The 25187-nt window shown below is 41.9% G+C and overlaps 1 protein-coding gene across 1 annotated transcript in view; it reads left to right on the top strand.

The window, feature by feature from the left end:
- The first annotated feature begins 3086 nt into the window (after positions 1-3086).
- PEMT (phosphatidylethanolamine N-methyltransferase) overlaps positions 3087-25187 on the top strand; it is a 440725-nt gene continuing 418624 nt past the window's right edge. Inside the window, exons 1-2 of the mRNA XM_063430686.1 lie at positions 3087-3288; positions 7673-7780. Of these exons, the coding sequence (XP_063286756.1) occupies positions 7688-7780 (93 nt within the window). The 5' untranslated portion in view covers positions 3087-3288; positions 7673-7687. The remainder of the gene's footprint in view (positions 3289-7672; positions 7781-25187) is intronic.

Raw genomic sequence — 25187 nt, forward strand, 5'->3', positions numbered from 1 at the left:
ACAATACCACACCACAATCACCTCACTCTACACACACGCAATCCCACAAGCAGGCTCCAAACACACGCGCAATACTCTTTCCTGGCCCTTTTGTCTCCTGGTATCCATTTATAGAGACACCAGAAACAAGTTGCAAGGAAACACAGCGCAGCATGTTATTAAATTTGCTTGCGCTGTGCAGAACAAATACAGGGCCCTTTTCTCATGCTAGAGCTCTTCAGCAGGGCTCTGCGCATGGTCTGCCCTGGAAGAGCATTGAAGCAACATGCTCACTTTGAGAGGGGGCGTGTTTGTCAGTGGTGATGCCGAAACACACCCTCTCTGCCGCTGTGATAAAAAAATGCCCGGGCCGAAATTTTCTCCCAGTCCGGCCCTGGTATAGGGGGCATAGTGTGTGTATTGGGGATGCAGTAAGTATGTACATAGGCGCTGTACTGTATGTGTAATGGTGACGTAGTGTGTGTAGGCGCTGTACTGTATGTGTAATGGTGACATAGTGTGTGTAGGCGCTGTACTGTATGTGTAATGGTGACGTAGTGTGTGTAGGCGCTGTACTGTATGTGTAATGGTGACGTAGTGTGTGTAGGGGCTGTACTGTATGTGTAATGGTGACATAGTGTGTGTGTAGGCGCTGTACTGTATGTGTAATGGTGATGTAGTGTGTGTAAGGGCTGTAGAGCAAGTGTGTTTAAGGAATGTAGTGCGTGTTTGTACAGGAGATCTAGTTTCTGCATAGGGATATAGTGTGTATGTCAGGAATGTAGTGTGTGTAGGTGGCAGAGTATGTGTCTAAAGGCGATCAAGTGTGTGTAGGGGATTCAGAGTCTGTATAGGGTATGAAGTGTGTGAGTGCAAGATATATAGTGTATATAGGGGATGACATGTGTGAGTGTAAGGGATATAGTGTATATAGGGGATGAAGTGTGTGAGTGTAAGGGTTATAGTGTATATAGGGGATGTAGTGCGTGAGTGTAAGGGATATAGTGTATGTAGGGGAAGTAGTGTGTGGGTGTAAGGGATATAGTGAATATAGGGGATGTAGTGCATGCGTGTAAGGGATATAGTGTATATAGGGGATGTAGTGCGTGAGCGTAAAGGATATAGTGTATATAGGGGATGAAGTGTGTGAGTGTAAGGGATATAGTGTATATAGGGGATGAAGTGTGTGAGTGTAAGGGATATAGTGTATATAGGGGATGTAGTGCATGCGTGTAAGGGATATAGTGTATATAGGGGATGTAGTGTGTGAGTGTAAGGGATATATTGGATATAGGGGATGTAGTGTGTGAGTGTAAAGGATATAGTGTATATAGGGGGTGTAGTGTGTGCGTGTAAGGGATATAGTGTATATAGGGGGATGTAGTGCGTGAGTGTAAGGGATATAGTATATATAGGGGATGTAGTGTGTGAGTGTAAGGGATATAGTGGATATAGGGGATGTAGTGTGTGAGTGTAAGGGATATAGTGTATATAGGGGATGAAGTGTGTGAGTGTAAGGGATATAGTGTATATAGGGGGATGTAGTGTGTGAGTGTAAGGGATATAGTGTATATAGGGGATGTAGTGTGTGAGTGTAAGGGATATAGTGGATATAGGGGATGTAGTGTGTGAGTGTAAGGGATATAGTGTATATAGGGGGTGTAGTGTGTGCGTGTAATGGATATAGTGTATATAGGGGATGTAGTGTGGGCGTGTAAGGCATATAGTGCATATAGGGGATGTAGTGCGTGAGTGTAAGGGATATAGTGTATATAGGGGGATGTAGTGCGTGAGTGTAAGGGATATAGTGTATATAGGGGATGTAGTGTGTGAGTGTAAGGGATATAGTGGATATAGGGGATGTAGTGTGTGAGTGTAAGGGATATAGTGTATATAGGGGGTGTAGTGTGTGCGTGTAATGGATATAGTGTATATAGGGGATGTAGTGTGGGCGTGTAAGGGATATAGTATATATTGGGGATGAAGTATGTGAGTGTAAGATATATAGTGTATATAGGGGATGTAGTGTGTGAGTGTAAGGGATACAGTGTATACAAGGGATGTAGTGCATGAGTCTAAGGGATATAATGTATATAGGGGATGTAGTGCGTAAGTGTAAGGGATATAGTGTATATAGGGGATGTAGTGTGTGAGTGTAAGGGATATAGTGTATAAAGGGGGTGTAGTGCGTGAGTCTAAGGGATATAGTGTATATAGGGGATGTAGTGTGTGAGTGTAAGGCATATAGTGTATATAGGGGATGTAGTGCGTGAGTGTAAGGGATATAGTGTATATAGGGGATGTAGTGTGTGAGTTTAAGGGGTATAGTGTGTGTATATAGGGGATGTAGTGTGTGCAGTGTGTGAGGGGGGCATAGGGTTTATATTGCATGGGGAGGGTAAAACGGGAGCAAATGTATATATTTAAAAATATATACATTTATTTATAAACAAAACTTTATATACCTAAGTTTTAGTCAGGGAGGGGGGCATTGCAGGCCCTGGTGGTCTGGTGATGGTGAGTGACTCTAGCCTGCAGTCTGTGTCCATCTATCATTGTCAGTGACTTTCAGTTGTTCCTATTTGCTGATACATTTGGTAAAAGCTGTCATTATTTCTGACAGTAGCCCCCTAAAGCCCCCTTATAACAGTAAATCAGTGTTGCCATTTGAATGGCTCTCTGTTGCCTCAGGCTGATGATGGCAAAGTTTTATTATACATTAAAGCATAAACTGGTTTATAAAACCACCTTTTCCCTTATTTTGCCAACACTCCCTACATTATCTAACAATATACTGTGTCAGCATTGAAATGTCAATTCAATGAATAAAAAGATCATTTATTTTCAAAGATTTCCATAAAACATGTACTTTGCTCCCCCAGCCTACCTATCACTATAGTGTCTGGATATCAGTTAACCCTTTCAGCCAGTAACATTGCTAGACTGGGAGCTGGCCTCAATTCTCTGCTGTAAATACAATGTAACTGTCCAGCACTCAGAAAGCAGATACAATGTATCCTGACCAATCAGAAAGCAGAATCCATCAACCAATGCATGGCTTCCTCTTTAGCCAATAGGATATAAGGAGACATTTCCAAACCCGGAAGTGAAGGGACTGAGCCCTGGGTTCCACGTGTGTTATGACAGCTCTCACCCGGCTGCCATAGGACCTTTGCTCTGTCACCTCAGGGATGTCCTCAGATGTGTGTCTGTCCCTTTAGTGTTTGTTTGGACTGTGATTAGCCTAAGCTGGCAGGTCCTGCACAGTTGGATTGCTGTGGGGGGCTCAATAATTTGGATTATTCAAAGGTAAATAAATGTTGCATGATTTGTGTCTCCTCAGCTTTGCATCTCAATGGAGTTAATTATGGGTTCTTACAGTTACAGTGAATTAAATCATTAATCATTATTGCTATTGTGAATGTGCAGATATTTGTTTAATGAGGTCTCTTTTGAGAAAGTGAATGGATGTGTATGGAAAGAGAAGCTGCAGTAGAGTTGAAAGTGACTGAATTCAGTCTCAAGCTGTCTTTGTTTGCACTATATCTTGTTAAATGTTCATGTGTAATTTTCAAATACAATATATTAACCCTACAGGGACACTATAGTTACCAAAACAACTGTAGCCTAGTGAAGCAGTTTTGGTGTACAGATCATACCTCTGCAGTCTCCCTGCTCAATTCTCTGCTATTTAGGAGTTAAATCACTTTTGTTTGTTTATGCAGTCTCTGCAACACCTCCCATGGCTATCACTGATCAGATGGTAACTTGTTTTAGACGTTTTTCTCACATACTCTGTTAATTCAACTTTAATTACACACAGGAAGCTCCAGAAGGGTTCTGGAAAGCGCCTAACAAAGTACGAGATAGGAAATTCTAAATTAAACAGAATGTGCAATAAAAGAAGTTTACAAATTTATATCTCTCTTTACAGGAAGTGTTTAGGATAGCTGTGTAAGTCACATGCAGGGAGGTGTCACTAGGGCGGAAACAATGAAATTTAATCCTGCTTAGCACAGAATTGAGCAGCGAGACTGCAGGGGCGTGATCTATGCACCAAAACCACTCCGCTCATAGTAAGGTGGAGCAGGCCGCTGTAGAAGAGTCCTGGCTCAGGAAACAGGGTGAGTAATAGCTATTTAACTCTCCAAACTCTTTAACCCCTTAAGGACACATGACGTGTGTGACACGTCATGATTCCGTTTTATTCCAGAAGTTTGGTCCTTAAGGGGTTAAAGGTCCACTATAGGTTCCCAGACCACTTAAGCGTAATGAAGTGGTCTGGGTGCCAGGTCCAGCTAGGATTAACCCTTTCTTCTATAAACATAGCAGTTTCAGAGAAACTGCTATGTTTATAATAGGGTTAATCCAGCCTCTAGTGGCTGTCTCATTGACAGCCGCTGGAGGCGCTTCCGCGCTTCTCACTGCGATTTTCACAGTGAGAAGACGTCAGCATCCATAGGAAAGCATTGAGAATGCTTTCCTATGGACTGGCTGAATGCGCGCGCGGCTCCTGCCGCGCATGCGCATTCACCTGATGATGGCGATATGGAGGAGAGTGCGCTGGAAAAAGAGGTAAATTTAACCCCTTCCTCCCCCTAAACGAGTATGTTTTCCTGGCACTATAGTGGTCCTTTTAAGGTGCTTATCTGTTAGATCCATCAGATTGGTATGGCATGCACCATAGGTTCCAAGTGCTTCTTAAGAAAAGCATTGGACTGGGTGACATGACCCATTATGATGATGTCAGAAGAGGAGTCTGCCCTGAAATGGAGTACAGGTGAGTTTAATGGTGTGGGTTTTTGTTTTTTTACTTTTCTTATTGAAAGGGGAGCTGATTCTACAGCACAGCTACACTTCTATGACAAAAACGTAAATGTATCCATTTTTTTTTTAACCGTACTGTTCCTTTGTGTATTTTAGCATAGCATTACTGGTTATTATTTAAGGATTTTGTAAACCTCCATCACTTTCTAGAGTCCTGTACATAAGGTAGGGTTTCAAACAAGGTGATGCATGTGCCACTTTGTGTGTGAGATATAGGATGATGAGCACATAACTACATACTGGTACAGAAGAATTAAAGGACCACTATAGTGCCAGGAAAAACATATAGTCCTTAGGTCCCCCACACCCTCAGGGTCCCCTCCTGCTGGGCTGAAGGGGATAAAACCCCTTCACCCACTTACCTTAATCCAGTGCCGGGCTCCCTTGGCGCTGGTGACCTCTCCTCCCCCTCCGACATCCGCTCCCGAGTGGAGCCGAATGCGAATGCGCAGCCAGTGCGCATGCTTTCCTATCGATGTTCTGCGTGCTCAATGCGATGTTCGCATTGAGCGTCGTGAAAGCGCCTCTAGCGGCTGTCAGGAAGACAGCTACTAGAGGCTCGATTAACCCTGCAATGTAAACATAGCAGTTTCAGGGAAACTGCTACGTTTACAGCTGCAGGGTTAAAACCTGGGGGACCTGGCACCCAGACCACTTCATTGAGCTGAAGTGGTCTAGGTGACTATAGTCGTCCTTTAATGAGGCCATAACTCTCACAGCGGGAGATATGATGTTGGGAGGTGAATGGGGTCAGGGCAGTAGCGTACTAAGGGTGGGGTGAAGGGGGGCGGTCCGCCCTGGGTGCCACTCACAAGGGGAGTGCCAAGACCAGGGCCGGCTTTAGTATGTGTGAGCTGTGCAGCCGACACAGCTGACACACGCAGGGGCCGCAGAACTTTAAAGCCAGCCGCACCTAAGAAAAGTGGGTGTGGGACTAATCATATCGGGGGCAGAGCCAAACAGTGGGGGTGGAACTAAACATGCCCTCCACCTGCTGCTGTTACTGCTGCATAATCAAGGGGAAGCAGGATGGAGTCCTGACTCTCTCTGTGTGTGTGTGTGTGTGACTGCCTGTAACTGTGTGTGTGTGAGAGAGAGACTGCCTGCCTGCCTGCCTGTAACTGTGTGTAACTGCCTGTGACTCTTTGTGTGTGTCTGACTGACTGCCTGTAACTGTGTGTATGTGTGACTGTCTTCCTGTGACTGTCTGCCTGTGATTGTGTGTGTGTGACAGTGTGCCTGTGATTGGGGGATGCTGCCTGTAAGTGTGTGTGTGTGTGACTATCTGCCCTTGACTGTCTGCCTGTAATTGTATGTGTGACTGCCTGTAACTGTGTATGTCTGTGCCTGTAACTGTATGTGTGACTGTGTGCCTGGGACTGGACTCTGAAGACTGTTGCTAATATTGTTGTGTAAAAAAAAAACGATTTCTATTGTAAGGGGCTGAGCAAGGGATTTACAGGGGAGGCAGTTTCTGGGGGGAAGGGAGGTGCAGAAGTTTTATGGAAGGAGGGTGCAGGAGAAGTCAGTAAGTTTCCCTGCATGGGGGTTGTAAAGCCGTCACTGTTACCCAGAGCTCCACAAACAAATGTGCACTTTTAATGTCTATGTATTCCTTTTTTCTAATGTCTCTGAGAAGTAGGACCCAGGAGATATAGTCAGGATTGGGGGACTAGGGTCTTGGGGGATCCTGAGCTATAGAACACCTGTAGGTTTTGTCCCCATATATAGTCAGATTTATTTCCTGCACTCTGGCAGCTTCAGCCTTCTGAGATCATCATATCCATTCAATGTGCAATGCCAGGCCGTCTCTTGTATCTCATTACAATTCTCCCATGTTCCTTCCCTGTGCGTTGACAGATTCTATGCTCACTCATGTCAGTCCTTCCCGGCACTGTATCAAGATTAGCCCTCCTCGTGTCTTCATGTTCCATCCAGAATGTAGTAGAACCCTGAGAACCGATAAAACCGTGACAATTACCCAGCAGTTAGTGTATACATGCTGAGGTCTCAAGCAAGCTTCAGGTGACTTTTGCCTGTAAGGTCAGACATATCCCTATCATAACCGCAATGAAGAACCAGCTGTCACATGAATAAGACCTTTACTTGTGTGCCATGCAGTGTAGAAGCTAGGCTGTCACTTGTGGGGTCTTTTTTTAGTGGCATGATGACACCTGGTGGGAAGGTAGATGTAACCTAACTATGCCTCTCTTTATCAGTGATTTATCTTTCACTTCATTCTCCAGACGTGCTTTATGTGTGAAGAGTGTGTCCTTTTTTTTTTTTCATTTACTTAAAGTGCAGATTTCAATAGAAATTGGCACTTTTCTAAAGCAACAATCTTACAGCAGTCTGGCTGTCAGTCAGACAACAGTTCCTGTTACTTCCTGGGTTGGTTATCTCAGTGGAGATAAACTCAAGAGGTAGCAATTGCCCAGAGCACCTGCCTTGCAAAGACTTCTCATTGAGCTGCATTGGGAAGTCTGTGATTGGACAGCCACAGAAAGTCTGGGCGGGGTTAGAGAGGGAGGGCTTGCAAAGGTAGCAGATAAGAGATCTTTATTTTCCAGGACCCTGCATCACTGATGAACCAAATGAAGGTCTGGATGAAGATACCATGAGAACTTCCTCTATTGATGATTTTGCGTGTGCAATGAAATGGCAGAAATAGCATAGTCAAATAACGCACAATCACCAAAGTTTTCTTTCAATACACAAGCAAGCAACTGGTGTCTAAATTGTAAGTTGGTAAAAAATGTATTGACATTTCGATGCAAATAATTACTGTGTAGAGAGGTTTATTTTATGAATCATACCATATAATCAAATTATTAAGCATTGAGACTTTAATCTGTTTTTATTTCAGATTAACCTTTCCATCATGGCCGACCTGTCGCAGTACGTGCGGTTACAAGATGGCGGCTTTGTCTTTGCGCTGCTCTGTATTGTGTTCAATCCCTTGTTCTGGAATGTGGTGAGTACTCACCTCCCTGCTATCGACTATAAAACGGCCATGTTTGCCGCTATAGTGGGAATTATAAGGAATTCAAATGAAAAACCAAAATTTTAGGTCAAAATAGTCGAATTGGAAAAATCAGTCCGTTATATTTTCAGTTTGTCTGTATTAGCCTAAAATTATAAATCCACTTGGATTGATTGATGATCATTCCTGTGCGAAGTATAGCTGTGGAGAATTATGGGTAAGTTAGCTCATTATTGACAGAAAAATGGGGTGCAAGGAGGCCCCAGGAGACTCCCCAACACTCCAGAGTAATAAACAAATATATTTATTTATAACGCTGGAGTGTCCCTTTAATTCTTTGCTACTAACTATGTTGTTTAAATCCCTTGCCAGACTTCTGCTATATTGTTTGTTGGACTGATTTTGAATGCTAGACATGGGTTTCTGTAATAATTAAGTTTTTTTGTTTATTTTTCTTTTTTTTAAGCTCTTTATATTATCTATATAATTTTAAAAAACAGAAGTAAATTGCGAACTGGCGTTCATTTAATTCGTAGTATAAAAAGGGGAATACAAACTCTCCAGTGATGAGAGAGAACTGATAAACGTGTCACGTTCAGGGACTCTGTTCAATGTCGTCTAGAAATTAGCGATATCAGCGTTATCAGAGTCGGTGTTCCCATTTTAGTGGCAGGTGCCAGATGTCTGTATGTCCCGACCTTCACACACAGGTATCCAGGCTCCTTTTCACATTTCGCAAGGCTCTCTCTCCAAAAGCACCGTCACAGAGTGTGTCTCAGTCTATCCAAACAATTTAAAGGTGCAGTAAAAGTCAAAGGGAATTGAGGACAACTGACAAGGAAATTTATAATTTTGGATCAAAATGCACTTTCTGAAAAATGATTCTGCTCCACTATCATTTACGCTTCCCTTATCTATTTTGCACAACCCCGATTTTAGTAAATAAGCCCCCTCTCTATTATAATTAAAATATAATTTTTTTCAGAAAGAAAGACTGAGACCGTAAATTGATAAAAGAAAGAAATGTACTTTTTTTTTCTTTTAACTCTATGGTGAGCTACTGATTGGCTTAGAGTATCAGCTAAGCCAGTCGGCGACGCCAAGCACGGCGGCACTTTGTGCTTCATGAAACGGAGATTCAGAAGCCGGATGCTGCCTGGGGGACCTAAGGATAGGCACTGAGGTTCATTTTGAGAACAATTTTACCCCTTAAGGTAAGAGTTTGCCTGGGAGCATCCATGCACCATAACAACTTAATTTAGATGAGGTTGTTATGGTGACCGGTGTGTCCCTTTAAGTCTGGGTATGCATAGAGTCCCAAGATGTCTAAATCTTCTGGAATTTTGGCAGGCTATCTAAGAGTTTGTGCACCATCATTTCTGAGTTCGTAGAACGTTGAAGTGCCGGTGAGATGTGGTTTTAGCACTTAGAGTGTCCATTTATTAAATCTAATTTTCAGATTCTGGGATTTATTCGCTAAGCAGTGAATTGCAATGTACTAAAAAAAGCGGATTTGGAAAAATAAAATTCCAGTCACAGCTTGGCTATTTTATCCTAAATGTAGCATTTCTGTTCTCACACCATTACCTGCTGGCGCTTAAACCTTTTAAGGCATCAACTCTCCACAATGCTCTGTTTAGTAAATAAGCCCCAAATGTGTGTCCGGTGAGAGAAGGCTTTGTTCATGGCCGGCAAAATGAGCACATGATCAAAGAATGCTTGGCACACGCTCTGAATTATGTAATTTTAATCCCCCATACGGCGAGCCGGTATGTTGGTATCAGTCTGTTCTGATTCATTTATACTCTGTCTACCTTCAACTAGGCACACTGCGCCAACAGCGTCTGCAGTCAGCAACAAAAACCTAATTTAACTGCTACAAAGTAAACCATACTTGTCCTGTGCTTGGCTATTTTGATGTTAACAGTAAGGTGAGAACTCTAAATGTAAGGCCAGAGTAGTGTATCTTGAATCATAGCTGACTCAGAGAATGTGAATTAAGGTGCTTATCGCTGAACTGTTCTGCCAGTTTACATAGAATTTAGAATACAGGGTGAAATCTTATATAACAAGGACGATAAATACAATGCTGGACTGTGGTTTTAAATTGACTTTGGGTACGGCAATCAGCTACAGCTTCTCATTAATCTGTTATTTTTGTCGATGAGTGTGTAGAAAATACAAATGCATTGCAGATTATCGAGAAAAGAAGGTAGGATAACATTCCTGCTAGACTTGTTGTACAGGATGGTCTTTAATTGAAATCCCCTCTTTTTTTTGAAAAAATGGCCCTAGCCTGTCTCCCGCATTTTCTTAACAATTATCTGCAAACTATAACTGATTTGCATGCGATTTAAAACCAGTTGTTCTTGTGAAATCCTTAGTAGTTTAGGCTCCAGTAAGCCACTTTGCAGTTCATACCAAACAAAGTTCTGTCCTCTTAACCCTGGCAGCACGGCGGAAACTCCATATTTTGCATCAAACACAGATTTCAGTGGGGCCTCCACAAATCGGCTCAAAATTTGGGAACATTCTCGTTATGTTGCTTTTTGGAATCCGTTCCAAACCTTGTTCGCTTGGCCTTGCCTAACCAGAGCAATTTAGGTCACTTTTGACGTAACCAAATCCTACTAAACTAAAAATGGACTGTTGTACTGCAAACAGAGGACTGGCAGAGACCCAGAGAAAGGTCTGTGATGGTCATAGCTGGGCAGTCTCAGAATTCTAAGATTCCTAGACCTTTTGCCGACAAAATCCCGAGTGGGAATAACTCTGTCTTAAAGTCAGTATTGCAATGTAATGGCCTTAATTATTCATTCAAAGGAACACTATAGTCACCAGAACAACTACAGCTTATTGAATTTGTTCTGGTGAGTAGAATCATTACCTTCAGGCTTTTTGCTGTAAACACTGTCTTCAGAGAAAATGCAGTGTTTACATTACAGCCTAGTGATAACTTCACTGGTCACTCCTCAGATGGCTGTTAGAGATCCTTCCTGGGTCATGGCTGCCTAAAATGCATCCAAACATTCAGTGTCTCCTCCCTCTGCATGCAGACACTGAACTTTCCTCATAGAGATTCATTGATTCAATTCATCTCTATGAGGAGATGCTGATTGGCCAGGGCTGTGTTTGAATTGTAATGGCTCTGCCCCTGATCTGCCTCTTTGTCAGTCTCAACCAATCATATGGGGAAGCATTGTGATTGGATCAGGCTACCACTTCTGATGATGTCAGCAGACAGGTTGCCGAGTTACAGCTTCAGGCTTGAATACAGTAAGATTTTTACTATATTTATGGAGGCATGAGGGGCCCAGGGGGCTAGATGGTGGTTTTAACACTATAGGGTCAGGAATACATGTTTGTGTTCGTGACACTATAGTGTTCCTTTAACCCCTTAAGGACACATGACATGTGTGACATGTCATGATTCCCTTTTATTCCAGAAGTTTGGTCGTTAAGGGGTTAAACCTGAATTGTCAAGAATTCCAAGCGAATTTCAGTTACGCTAATATCACTGAAATGAAAACACAATGGACTTGGTTTTTAGCTATTGTGGCCAAAAATGTGAAATTAAAATAAATCTTTCCTGTGAAAATGATTTTACCAAGAGATTTTATACCGACACTCCTCACTTACCGACCGGGTTGCGTTTGGATGACCTGGTCGTAGAACAAATTTGGTTGGTAAGTGAGGAGTTAAGGGATTCCCTGCTCTGCTGCGTTCTTCTATGTTTGGGGAAATGTCCCTGAACATAGACTTGCGCACAAGAGCAGGAAATCCCTCTAATCTATGTTCGGGAAATGTCCCCGAACATAGAAGAATGCAGCAGAGCAGGGAATCCCTCTAATTTCCACGACCGCTCGCACTTACCACCCTGCGAGAGAGCTGGTCGTAAGTACGAGCCGTTGTAAAGCAGGTAGGTCGTAAAACTAGGACCACCTGTATGTTCTTTTTCAAATAATCCCTAGTAAACTCTTGTCTTTCCTTGTGCTTTAAAGGAAAATGGTTGCTGTTAACGTTTAAAACCACCCCCCAAAAACAGAAAATACAACAACCCCAGACCAACTTTCCTTTTCATTAAACATGTAGCAGTTTCATTTTTTAACAATATACCAGTTCAACCATTTTTTTTGCTTGTGAAAGGCCTTCTTTATTTTGCAATATGTGTGCCAGTTATATTTTATTTATCCAATTAGGGCCCCCGCTCCAACTGCAATAAAAATGGTAAAAAATAAAGGATTTACTTACCTTTTCTTCAGCGCCAAAACTCACGGTCCTTGTACTGCATCATCTCTCGACGATGAGCAAATCCAATGCTCCTCCTGGGGACATGATGTGCATGCGCGGCGAGCCCTGTGTATGCAAATTGTCAAATCCCAATACTTTCCTAGCCCCTAAATCACCACTAGAGGTGTGTTTTATTACTCAGTGCAAACATTGCAGTTTCTACAAGATGTCCGTAATTAACATTGCAGGGCTAACACCACAGGACCACTTTACCCAGGCCACTTTATTAAGATGCAGTGGTATAGTTGCATTTGCAAAAAAAAAAGTCAGGAAGTGGAATTTAACAACATATGATGGCAAAACTTCTAAAATGAGGTAGATATATTTTTTTAAAGATATTCTAAATACTGTACTATCTTTACTTATTTGTTACTAGTTTAATGTCAAGTTATATAATTGGGTTGTAGACTCAAATTAATTGCTTTACAGAAGGCTTTCTGCTTTCATTAGTTATCTTTTGATGACAAGGGCACTTTATAAAAAGTGTGGTGTTAGCACTGACTGTGGTTGTACTACATTTCCCAGCATCCTTTTGCCTTCAATGTGAAGTTCACGTGCTTGACTCAGTGTTTCGAGAACCTTCTTCTAGGCACATTTAGATGCTTGTTTTGAGCAGCGTGGTACTTTGAAGGACAGAACACAAGGACCCCGGTGCAAGGTTTTCAACAAGAAAATCTACTTGGTCTCTCCCTGATCTGCTTGTATGTGGCACAGCATTGAATTCCACCCCCCTTACCAAGACACCGTGCTTCTGCACGTTGTGTATTTAATCCAGATCAAGGTGTTCTTCTCAGTTACTGTCCTTTAACCTGATAACGGCAGCTCCCAGTTCTCAGGTTCATGGGAAATGTTCCAAAGGGTGTCTTACCAAAGAATAGGGAACTCAATCCCATGAGCCAGATCGCACTGCATCCACCGTCTCTGTGCAATTAGGTGGATACGTACATCTAGTGACCGCGGATTTGCTGTCTTTATAGGTTGGGAGATTGGGTTTCTCATGCTGTTTGTATTTGCTATTAGCTATCTCCTTCAACAGCCTGTGCAGGTACAAACTGTCCTCCCGTGCGCTGTAGCTCACTTGCTTTTAAACAAAATTAAAAGGACGTTAACCAGTTGTGCAGAGGAGAACGGCCCCAATGTGAGAAGGTTCTGAGCGAGATGTCCTCGCCCCCACATGCATTGGACAACCCTTCCTGCGAATGTTCATTGTTTCCATTGATCTTTGAGTAGAATTATATGTGAGACATTATATCAAGGTTTGTGTCTGCAAAACAGATGTAAATTAGTCTAATGCGTTGATGCATTAACCTGTGAATTGTGATGAATTGGCAGGGAATGGCACATTTTGGACCCAATTAGATGGATTGGAAACATTTTCTCGGTGTTTCAAGCTGAGAAATTTTAGCTTAAAATTACGTTCTCTTCTCCTTAATTCTCCAAAATTACTGGTTGAGTTTAAAAAACAACAAAAATTGCAACTTAGTTTGCAATGGTAATGTTTGACATTGATGTACTGTTATTTGGACCAGCAACCTTTTATAGCCTAATTTTGGCTATTTATAATGCAGTCACCATCCGCTCTCTGTTGTTGTTGGACAGGCGGTTTGTCCAGTAGGTATTTTGTAAGTGACTTTATGATTTCATAATACACATTTATATAGTGTGGCCCAGGGTACAACAACAGTACAACATTTTGGACATTCATTTCTATCATTTATTAAAAGAACACTATAGTCACCTAAATTACTTTAGCTAAATAAAGCAGTTTTAGTGTATAGATCATTCCCCTGCAATTTCACTGCTCAATTCACTGCCATTTAGGAGTTAAATCACCTTGTTTCTGTTTATGCAGCCCTAGCCACACCTCCCCTGGCTATGATTGGCAGAGCCTGCATGAAAAAAACAACTGGTTTCACTTTCAAACAGATGTAATTTACCTTAAATAATTGTATCTCAATCTCTAAATTGAACTTTAATCACATACAGGAGGCTCTTGCAGGATCTAGCAAGCTATTAACATAGCAGGGGATAAGAAAATCTTAATTAAACAGAACTTGCAATAAAGACAGCCTAAATAGGGCTCTCTTTACAGGAAGTGTTTATGGAAGGCTGTGCTAGTCACATGCAGGGAGGTGTGACTAGGGTTCATAAACAAAGGGATTTAACTCCTAAATGGCAGAGGATTGAGCAGTGAGGCTGCAGGGGCATGTTCTATACACCAAAACTGCTTCATTAAGCTAAAGTTGTTCAGGTGACTATAGTGTCCCTTTAAACACATTGCTTTGGATCTTGCACTTTATTGCTGTCCAAGCCTGACATTCCCTCATATACACGTTACTTTGTGTCTCCTTGCTGTGGAGCTCTGTTATTGGTTCATATATACTGCAAACTACTGTGTTTTATGTCTGGAGCTCTGTGATACACTCATACTGCATATTACAGTGTATTAGATTGTTGTGGAGCTCTGTGATACTCACACTGCACATTACAGTGTGTTAGATTGCTGTGGAGCTCTGTGATACACTCACACTGCACATTACATTGTGTTAGATTGTTGTGGAGCTCTGTGATACTCACACTGCACATTACATTGTGTTAGATTGTTGTGGAGCTCTGTGATACTCACACTGCACATTACAGTGTGTTAGATTGTTGTGGAGCTCTGTGATACTCACTGCACATTACAGTGTGTTAGATTGCTGTGGAGCTCTGTGATACACTCACACTGCACATTACAGTGTGTTAGATTGTTGTGGAGCTCTGTGATACACTCACACTGCACATTACAGTGTGTTAGATTGCTGTGGAGCTCTGTGATACACTCACACTGCACATTACAGTGTGTTAGATTGTTGTGGAGCTCTGTGATACTCACACTGCACATTAGTGTGTTAGATTGCTGTGGAGCTCTGTGATACTCACACTGCACATTACAGTGTGTTAGATTGTTGTGGAGCTCTGTGATACTCACACTGCACATTAGTGTGTTAGATTGCTGTGGAGCTCTGTGATACTCACACTGCACATTAGTGTGTTAGATTGCTGTGGAGCTCTGTGATACTCACACTGCACATTACAGTGTGTTAGATTGTTGTGGAGCTCTGTGATACTCACACTGCACATTAGTGTGTTAGATTGCTGTGGAGCTCTGTGATACTCACACTGCACATTAGTGTGTTAGATTGCTGTGGAGCTCTGTGATACACTTACACTGCACATTACAGTGTGTTAGATTGTTGTGGAGCTCTGTGATACTCACACTGCACATTACAGTGTGTTAGATTGCTGTGGAGCTCTGTGATGCTCACACTGCACATTACAGTGTGTTAGATTGTTGTGGAGCTCTGTGATACTCACACTGCACATTACAGTGTGTTAGATTGTTGTGGAGCTCTGTGATACTCACTGCACATTACAGTGTGTTAGATTGCTGTGGAGCTCTGTGATACTCACACTGCACATTACAGTGTGTTAGATTGCTGTGGAGCTCTGTGATACACTCACACTGCACATTACAGTGTGTTAGATTGTTGTGGAGCTCTGTGATACTCACACTGCACATTACAGTGTGTTAGATTGCTGTGGAGCTCTGTGATACACTCACACTGCACATTAGTGTGTTAGATTGTTGTGGAGCTCTGTGATACTCACACTGCACATTAGTGTGTTAGATTGCTGTGGAGCTCTGTGATACTCACACTGCACATTACAGTGTGTTAGATTGCTGTGGAGCTCTGTGATACTCACACTGCACATTACAGTGTGTTAGATTGTTGTGGAGCTCTGTGATACTCACACTGCACATTAGTGTGTTAGATTGCTGTGGAGCTCTGTGAAACACTCACACTGCACATTACAGTGTGTTATATTGCTGTGATGCGTCACAAACCTCAGATAATCTCCTTTTAGCTAATTTTGCACTCGCCACATGCATTATACCTGGGGGCACGCTCTTTCTTATATCAAGTGTACTAAACTGAGTCAAAATATATATTGAACCCTGGCAGGCTTTCGTTTTCTAATAAGTAAAATGAAATATGAATTTAATCCTACAATTTCGTTTTCCCTCAAAGCAGTCTCTTATTCTGATTGCCGCTTCCATTCTTCCAATACACTGCGTGGAATACTAAGCAGTGATCACCATGATTCCTCTTACATTGTGTGTGATTCAGCTGAGGACGCTGGGAATCTGTTAAGTACACATTGTGCAGATGGAGTGCGCAGTGGACATGATTTTGTTTTGCGTACACATACAAAGAGAGGGGCTTATTTTTAACATTTGTTTTCTGTCCTGGGTACATTGGCACAATAGGGCTGCAGCCATGAACTCAACTCGTTAACCTCTGGGATTGATTCGAACTCCTACAACTGAATGTTTTGTCTAAAGATTTTTCATTCTCACACCTGAGACACCGAACGACTGCTAGCTGTGTGTTTATTACTTTCTGTTTTCTTGGATTAGGTGCTCATAAAATAAATCGCATACAAACCCCTTATCCATTTATATAAGAAGGTCGTTTTACTTTCAATTCTTGGTACAGATATTACCTCTGTCCTATTCTTAAACTGTAACTGGATTACAAATCTTATCATCCATAGCTCGCTGTAGTTCATGAGTAATTATAAATGATCTTTTCTCCCAATTTAATTAATTTTTTTCTTCTTTTTGATGATACAGCCACGTCTGTCTTAATGTGTCCAAATGTCGCCTTTAACTGGGGAAATGCATGGAACATGATTAGTGAAGATGTTTCCATAACATTGTTTCTCTAGACCTGTCTATAAACAAGTTTCTCTCTAGATCATGGCTACTTAAGTAAGCTACATTATAGATCCTGGCTATCAGGACTTAAGGTACCTCCTCTTAAATCTCATCAGGTCATACCTATGCGACCTCCATGATCTTGGCTCATTTAACTTAAGCTACCCGATGGATTTGGCTAGTAGAGCATACATTCTTTGCTGGTCCTTGGCTAGTGGAATGCAAACTACTCGCTGGACCATGGCGAGAGAAATATAAAATATTTTTCCAAGTTCTTAGTAGAACAAGGTACATTGTCAGTAATTAAAAAACGATATGATTTTCTCACCTTTATTCCCCTGGTTTTCCAATATCACATCTGTTGTCGCATTTCCACTGGCTGAGATCATCAATCCTGATAATCTAAGCCGAACTAGTGCTTCCCCATAAGGACATATTGGGAGGCGTGTGTGCGGCAAATCTGTGATGCTTCATCATCATCCCCCATAGGGATAAATTGAGTGCACCTCTATGGGGAGCATTTAGGATTATGGTACCTCCTGAATCTCCTGGTCAAACCGAAGAAACCTATCTTATCTTGGCTAATTAAACTCAAGCTACCTGATGGATTTGGCTAGCAGAGAATACACTATTTGCTTGACTTTGGCTATTGAAATGCAAACTACTTGCTGGACCATGGCTAGAGGAAGGTACATCGCAAACATTGACCGAAATTAAAAAAAAGAAAACAATATTTACTCACCAGCGTTCCCCTGGCGTGCCGGCCCCACTTTCACTGGCTGAAATCGTCAATCCTAATGATCTAAGCCACTCCAATGCTTCTCCGTAAGCGTAGAGACACAGGACGTTAAACCTGCAATCTTTGCAGGGCTGAACTCTAGAAATAGCGTAACGCAGCAATGTACGCTATACCGTTTCTCAGAAACAGCAGCGTTTACACAGCTCAGCCTGAAAAATACAGTTTATATGGCCCAGAACCATTGCATCAGGCTTACGCAAATATTTTCATTAAATTCATCAATGTTCGCATTATTCCCTGTAAGCAGTTTAGATCTTGTATGAATGATTCAAAAAGCTGAGTTATGTAAAGCATTTATGGTTTCTTTTTCTGCAGTAACTAAGCCCCTCTTATGCTGAGAGCTCTGCAGTCTGGAGTGCTATTCACATAATTATACCACAGTAAATGGCTTGTTTTGTTTTATACATTAACAGGACACCAGCATCCTGCTTCTCGGTCTGAGAGGGCTGGAAGATTCATTCCATAGACTCCTGTGTGCGTCAATGTTTCTTTAAATCCCTGTTAGATTCTGAACACCTGCAGTCGTTCCATCACATCTGTGCTTCATCAGAATGTGCCGAACGGATGAGATGTTCTTTCAAATGATTCTGTAACGAACGTTCTATTTGGAAGTATGTTTACATTTACGTCTGTACGGTAGGCGTATGTATAGATGTCTAAATGGATTTTAGACATAATATAGAGGACTGTGGTTCGATAAGGTGACATGAAACAAAGGTGCACTTGTAAGCCTATTTTTATACAGAATAATTTTTATACACAAGACATAACATCACCTTCCTGTTTTTCTGCAAACGGATTGCACATTTTCCTGCCGGAAGTCTTCTTATTCAGAATTGCAGATACTTTTGTAGCTAACGCTTTTAATACATAACCCCCTCTAGTTTATGTGCGAATCAAAATGTATCATTTGGTTTTATCTCACTGGCATGGTTTGCTTCTTACGAGGTTAAGAAGAATTAAATAGTTGTGTTATGGCGTAACTGTTCGATATTTTTCTTTTTTTTTCTTCTTTTTCTAATCGGCGGCATTGGCACAATTAATAATTTCAGCAGGTCTAGACAGGGCTGGGGCGGTTAGTAAAACGCCAGTGCCTATGGTCCAAATAGCCAAACTTTTCAAGTTCATCTACTTTGGCCTTACATTTTAAATTCTCCTTCTTTTTACTTTGACTCCTCAGTTTAGTAAATAGCTCTGCTAACATTGTTTTTGTCCTCTCTAAAGTAAAGTAGGCTGACGCCCAGTAACTCTTGACAACAAGAAAATTCTGTGGAAGAGAAAATATATATATATATTTCTCTTTTATTCTTTTCGAAGGCCACCTGGCAAGTTGCAGTATTTCCCTTTCAAATCTATTATACTATCCGGGTTATTTACTAAGGGGAGAATTCAAAGTGAATTTCAGACTCACGACCAGAGTATCGAAAATGAAAATACGACTGGCTTAGAAAATCTTTCTAATTCTGCTATTTTGACCTTAACTTTGAATTTTACTGTAAATTCTCACCTTAATCCTGTATAACACAAATTCAAGTCAGAATGCCAGATTTCAGATACATTGCAAGGTTTACCGGCTGATGGGTGAATTTAAGGTCAGCAATAAATCAGAAAATCACGCTCCGTACGGCTAATTTATGAAGACGAATTTGTGCACCTGCTTACTTGGCAGTAATCTGAAGCATGTTAACAGCCACTTAAAAGAATAAATAAAGAATATTTTTTTTTTTTTTTATTAACATTTTTAATTGAGAATGGTTTGCATTGAGTTTACAGAATAAATGCTGTAGGTACATCACAATCAAAAGATACACGTACAACATTAATAAAGTGAAATTCAATTATAATACTTTTTTGGTTTTTGTTTTATACCAAACAATGAAGGAGGGGGGCAGGGGACTAGTGCTTGGATGAAAGAACAAAGACATTTCTCCACTACCAGCGTGAGCGAGGATGGTGGAGCCCACTACAATAACTTCATAAAACATAGCATTCGTTACATGTCTCTCGACTTGAGGGGGGAGCATCCATGTGGACAAAGCCGGGAATATTGTTTTTTTTTTTATTTTACAAATTTGGAGACAAGGCTTTGCTATTGTCTCCTTATCAGTTAAGGTGTGCAGCCAATCCATTCTAAATGACTTTTGTAATTTTTTCACTAAAAGTGACAAAGAAAGAGGCTCTAGTTGGCTCCAGATCTGCAATATGACTGTGTGGCCCACCGTCGCCACTATTGTAAAAAATATTTAATTATGGGTAATGGTGGTTAGGGACAAGATCTAGCATCAAAATCTCTGGCCTTAGGGGAAGATTCAGTAATTTATGTGTAGTCAGATGGTGTTGGATCTCCTTCCAGAATTTCTTGATTACCGGTCAACCTCAGAAACAATGATATACATCTACAATTGATATTAATTCAGGCTTCCCTGCTGGCTGCCACACTTTTCTTCGGCTCCTGACCTCTCCAGGAATTAGCTTAAATGGACACTATAGTCACAATAACAACTACAGCTTATTGAATTTGTTCTGGTGAGTAGAATCATTACCTTCAGGCTTTTTGCTGTAAACACTGTCTTTTCAGAGAAAATGCAGTGTTTACATTACAGCCTAGTGATAACATCACTGGCCACTCCTCAGATGGCTGCTAGAGATCCTTCCTGGGTCATGGCTGCCTAAAATGCATCCAAACATTCAGTGTCTCCTCCCTCTGCATGCAGACACTGAACTTTCCTCATAGAGATTCATTGATTCAATTCATCTCTATGAGGAGATGCTGATTGGCCAGGGCTGTGTTTGAATCATGCTGGCTCTGCCCCTGATCTGCTTCTTTGTCAGTCTCAGCCAATCCTATGGGGAAGCATTGTGATTGGGTCAGGCTACCACTTCTGATGATGTCAGCAGACTGCTTGTTTTTTTTTTTGAGGCAGACAGCATGCAGAGTTACAGCTTCAGGCTTGAATACAGTAAGATGTTGCTATATTTATGGTGGCTCATAAGTCATCACAAATATTTCGGACCAATATCGACTCCACATATTACACAACTGGATTTACCAAAATTGAACGGATGGCATTAGTAAACTGAGATGCACAACGGATTGAAATATACTTCCGCTGTACCATCTTAATACCAGGAAGAGATACTTTCAGCGGAACACCACAAACAAGGTGCATTTAAACTAAAAACCGACTCACCTCCATGTGTAAATTGGGTTGTGGATTTGATCATCCATTCAGCAATGCTCAGATTTATTTTCTAAACACCAAGAAAACTAATTGATGAAAACTATTTCACTAAAACCCATTACTCCTGTAATCTGACCTGCGTGCATGCGTTCTTATCTGTTATCTACAATGCAGCCTGAAGTGCAAAGTCTCACACCTCACTCTGAATCCTATAGAGTATGTCAATGTAACCAGTCCCCACTGCTAACATCCCTACAAAAACTAGAAGCTATTTTAACTATTTCACTGCTGAAGGAATGACCATCTATACTCCCTCATATCTGTATTCCCTAAGACCTAAAAAAGCGGTCGCTGCACTCAGTCCCTTGCTAGTGGTTACCCTAAAATCACCTGGCATCTTCCAAAGGACTGACAGTGGCTGTCGTGGAGGAAAATCAAAACTTAAAGTTCAATCTCCTGACACTATCACAGCTGCTCCACCACCCTGTCTACCTGCAAGCCCAATTGAAGTGATTCAACCTAGAAGCCACAAAAATCAAGGAAACCTCTTTGTGTGATCCCCATTAGAAGACACAGAGAAGAAGTACAGAGCAAAAACTCAGAATCCCACGATTGTCCTATCAAATCAATCATGTGCAATGCCAGATCAATAAGAAACAAAACGGCTATTATTGCCGACCTTATTGAAACATGCGATATAGCGTGCATTACAGAATCATGGTTGGATGAAAATGCAAGGCCGATTCTAGAGGCAGCTATTCCAGGCAATTACACAGTGTTCCACCGCCCGAGACAAGATCCTAAGGGAGGTGGAGTTATGATCAGTGTGAAATCATCCTTAAATCCCAGACCAATATCAGTCCACAAACCCAAATCTTTTGAATGCATAGCTGCCAGCCTCTCAATAGATAGAGGATTACGGATACTGTTAATATACAGACCCCCACGAGATGGGAAGAGATTTCTTCAGGAACTCTCAGACCTTTTGGCTGTCTTAATTCTTGAACACCCCAGATGGCTTATATTGGGAGACTTCAACACTTGGATTGATGACACCCTATCCCTGCTTGGGTAGGATTTCCTCAACTTGATGAGTGCACTTGGTGTCTCACAAATCGTAACCACTTCCACCCACAGAACAGGTCATACACTTGATCTAGTGTTCCAGTCTGATCTAGAAGTGTCACCAGTAACTGTAAATCCAGTTTGGTCAGACCACCACTCCATTCACTTCTCCATTGTATCACAATCAGCCAGATCCCAGCCTCAGAACCTGGTCAAACACCGCTTATTAAAAGGGGTGACGCCATTGGATGTAACATCACATATGGATCAAAGTGAACTAATGGGCACTTGTGAAGACCCCAGCTCCTTAATCCGACAAAACCTTGATAGACACCCTAGAAAGCATTGCACCAACATGCATATGCACTGTCAAAACCCACAACAATGCACCATGGTTTGATAGCACCAGCAGAGAAATGAAGAGAACAGGCCGTAAACTCGAGAGAAAGTGGCGCAGGACACATGATCCAGAAGATAAAGCCGCTCTTACCAAACATTTAAACAAATACCAATTCCATATAACTCAGAAGAAATCGTAATTTTTATCACGCGAAATTGCACTCTCCCACAATAGACCTAGGCAACTGTTTCGCACAGTAGAAAGGCTCTGCAAACCAGCATGCATGCATATCCCCACCAACTCTTCTCAGGATAAGTGTGAAGCATTTGCGATCTTCTTCAGAGACAAGATTTCCTCAATCCGAGCCTCTATCACAGCAGACCAAACAGTTACACACCAGAACCACTACATAGGAATGCCAGATTACCCCAGTTTATGGCTCCTTCTGGAACTCTTTACCGTGGGCAATCAGAGAGGCATCGTCCTTACAGACTTAAAAAAAAGCTAAAGACCCACCTCTTCCATCAGACATTCAGTCCGCTCAGCTGACCTCCAGAAACTCCTAACTTTTATGTCTTTATGTTTGTATATTTGTAAAATACTTTGAGTCTCACAGGGAGAAAAGCGCTATAAAAATCACAAACTATTATTATTAATTATATTATATGTTGCCAGCTGGACATTTAAAGCATTTTGTGTCAGATTATCTATTCATTGCACACAGTCTGACAGGAGAATAATACACATAGTGAAGATAGGAAGACATTCGCTATTTATTTGATTAAAAACGTTATGTTCTTTTAATGTATATTCTATTGTTAGTATGGGAAAGGGGATAAGCCATTGTGAAATATCAGTTTTGATTGTTTCCCAGTCACTGGTATATTGTATATGGGAGTAGAGCGTGGATGTGATATGAGTCGCAGTGGCCATGGATGGGAGAATGTGTTCCACAATATTTTAATATCATATAATCTAACTACTTGCAAAATAGACATCATGTAAGCAGTAATGTAAAAAAGGTCAGCGTTCGGTGTAAAATGTCCCTTATATAACTCAAGCAGAGAAGTCGTCACGTTGCCAATTCCCTTCTTGTTTAGTGTTGGGTTTTCGGTAGAGACACTGTACGATGCAGGCTGTTATTGACGAGACACTATAGGCAACAAGACCACTCCATCTCACTGAGGTGGTCTGGGTGCAGAGAAACTGCAATAATTGCATTGCAAGGTTAAGACTGCCTCTTAAATGCTTCCTTTGCATTTTCATGGAGTTTGATTTGCATGAGGACATGTCTTCAAAATCCCATTTCCTATGAAGAGTTCTAATGTGTGTGTATGCAGCGCCCGCCGCTCATGTGCATTAGGTTCTCCATCGGCGTTGCAGAGGGACCATATAGCGTTTTATTACTAACGCTATAGTGTCCGTTTAAATAATAGCAGAGGTTATTTAAATTCTACCACAACTCAAATAATTTGTTCTTTAACCCCTTAAGGACCAAACTTCTGGAATAAAAGGGAATCATGACATGTCACACATGTCATGTGTCCTTAAGGGGTTAAAGGAACACTGAAAAGAGCACTGCAGTGGTTATGGTACCATGAGTGCCTTAGTGGCCTCCCCATTATAAGTAATGTAACCATTTCAGAATGGTTTGACTTGTTTCCTGGGTCTGCTGGGGGCCAATTCCCATCTCAACTACTTCAGTCAGAGAGCTGGAAGCTCCTAAGCAGAAGCTCGTGCCAGCTCTCCTGTACTGCTGCTTTAAACCTCTGTCCACCCCCCCTTCTCTATCTTTCTCCACCTTTGAAATTCACTCAATTAATCTGTTCAAACCCATCTCTGATAACATTTCTGTTATCTATCGCCCCCCTGGTTCCCCTCGTCTGTTCCTTGACAATTTTTCTGCTTGGCTTTCCTACTTTCTTTCAAGTAATATCCCTTCCCTAATTCTTGGGGATTTCAAAATTCCCTTTAACTCACCCTTGACCTCAGTAGCTTCCAAGCTCCTCTCTATTACCTCCTCTCTTGGCCTATCACAGTGGGTTAATACTCCCACACATGTAGCTGGCAATACCCTCAATCTTATTTTTTTCTCTAAGCTCCACAACACTCCATTTCCTCTCTCAGATCACAACCTCTTGTCATTTGTTCTTGAGCGACGCCTCACCCAACAGCCTCACCCTAACCCCCCTCAACTCAGAAGGGACCTGAATTCTCTTGACCTCCAACAACTCTCAGGTGATCTCCATTCCAAACTCTCATCCATCCCTACCTTCTCCTGTCCATCTTTGGCTATCTCCTCATATAATGCTACCCTCACCTCTGGTCTGGACGCTGCAGCTGCGCTCGAAACATGTACCTCAAAGAAGACGCACCTCCAACCTTGGCACACTAAGTTGACCCGCTACCTGCAGAGATGCTCCCGTTCAGCTGAACGCTGCTGGAGGAAGTCCAGCACCTTGTCAGACTTCCTCCATAATAAATTCATATTGTGTTCATAAAGCACAGCCCTCACCCTTGCTAAACAATCCTACTTTTCCTCTCTCATTATTTCATGCTCACGCAATCCCATGTGTCTCTTTAATACCTTCAACTCTCTTCTTCACCAACCTCAAGCCACGTCCCAAACTAACCTTAAAGCTGATAGCCTTGCATGCTACTTTACCGACAAGATTGAACATCTAAGGGAAGAATTCTCCCTTCTTGCTCCTCTCTCTCGCAACCACACCTGGACCGTACCTTCCCTACCCTACAGACCTTCTCCCCAGCTACAGAACAGGATGTGGTGCTGCTTCTCCTCTCCTCTCATCCCACCACCTGTCTGCTTGATCCAGTACCTTCCCACCTTATCAGATCTCTCTCCTTGTCTTGTACCATCATTAACACCCTGTCAGGGTACCTGAGGCCTCTACCTCTAAGGGAGGTAGAGACTTGGTGGTGTATCCGTCCAGGCGAGCTGT

Source organism: Pelobates fuscus, chromosome 8 (genome assembly GCF_036172605.1).
Source record: "Pelobates fuscus isolate aPelFus1 chromosome 8, aPelFus1.pri, whole genome shotgun sequence".
In the NCBI taxonomy this organism is placed as follows: Eukaryota; Metazoa; Chordata; class Amphibia; order Anura; family Pelobatidae; genus Pelobates; species Pelobates fuscus.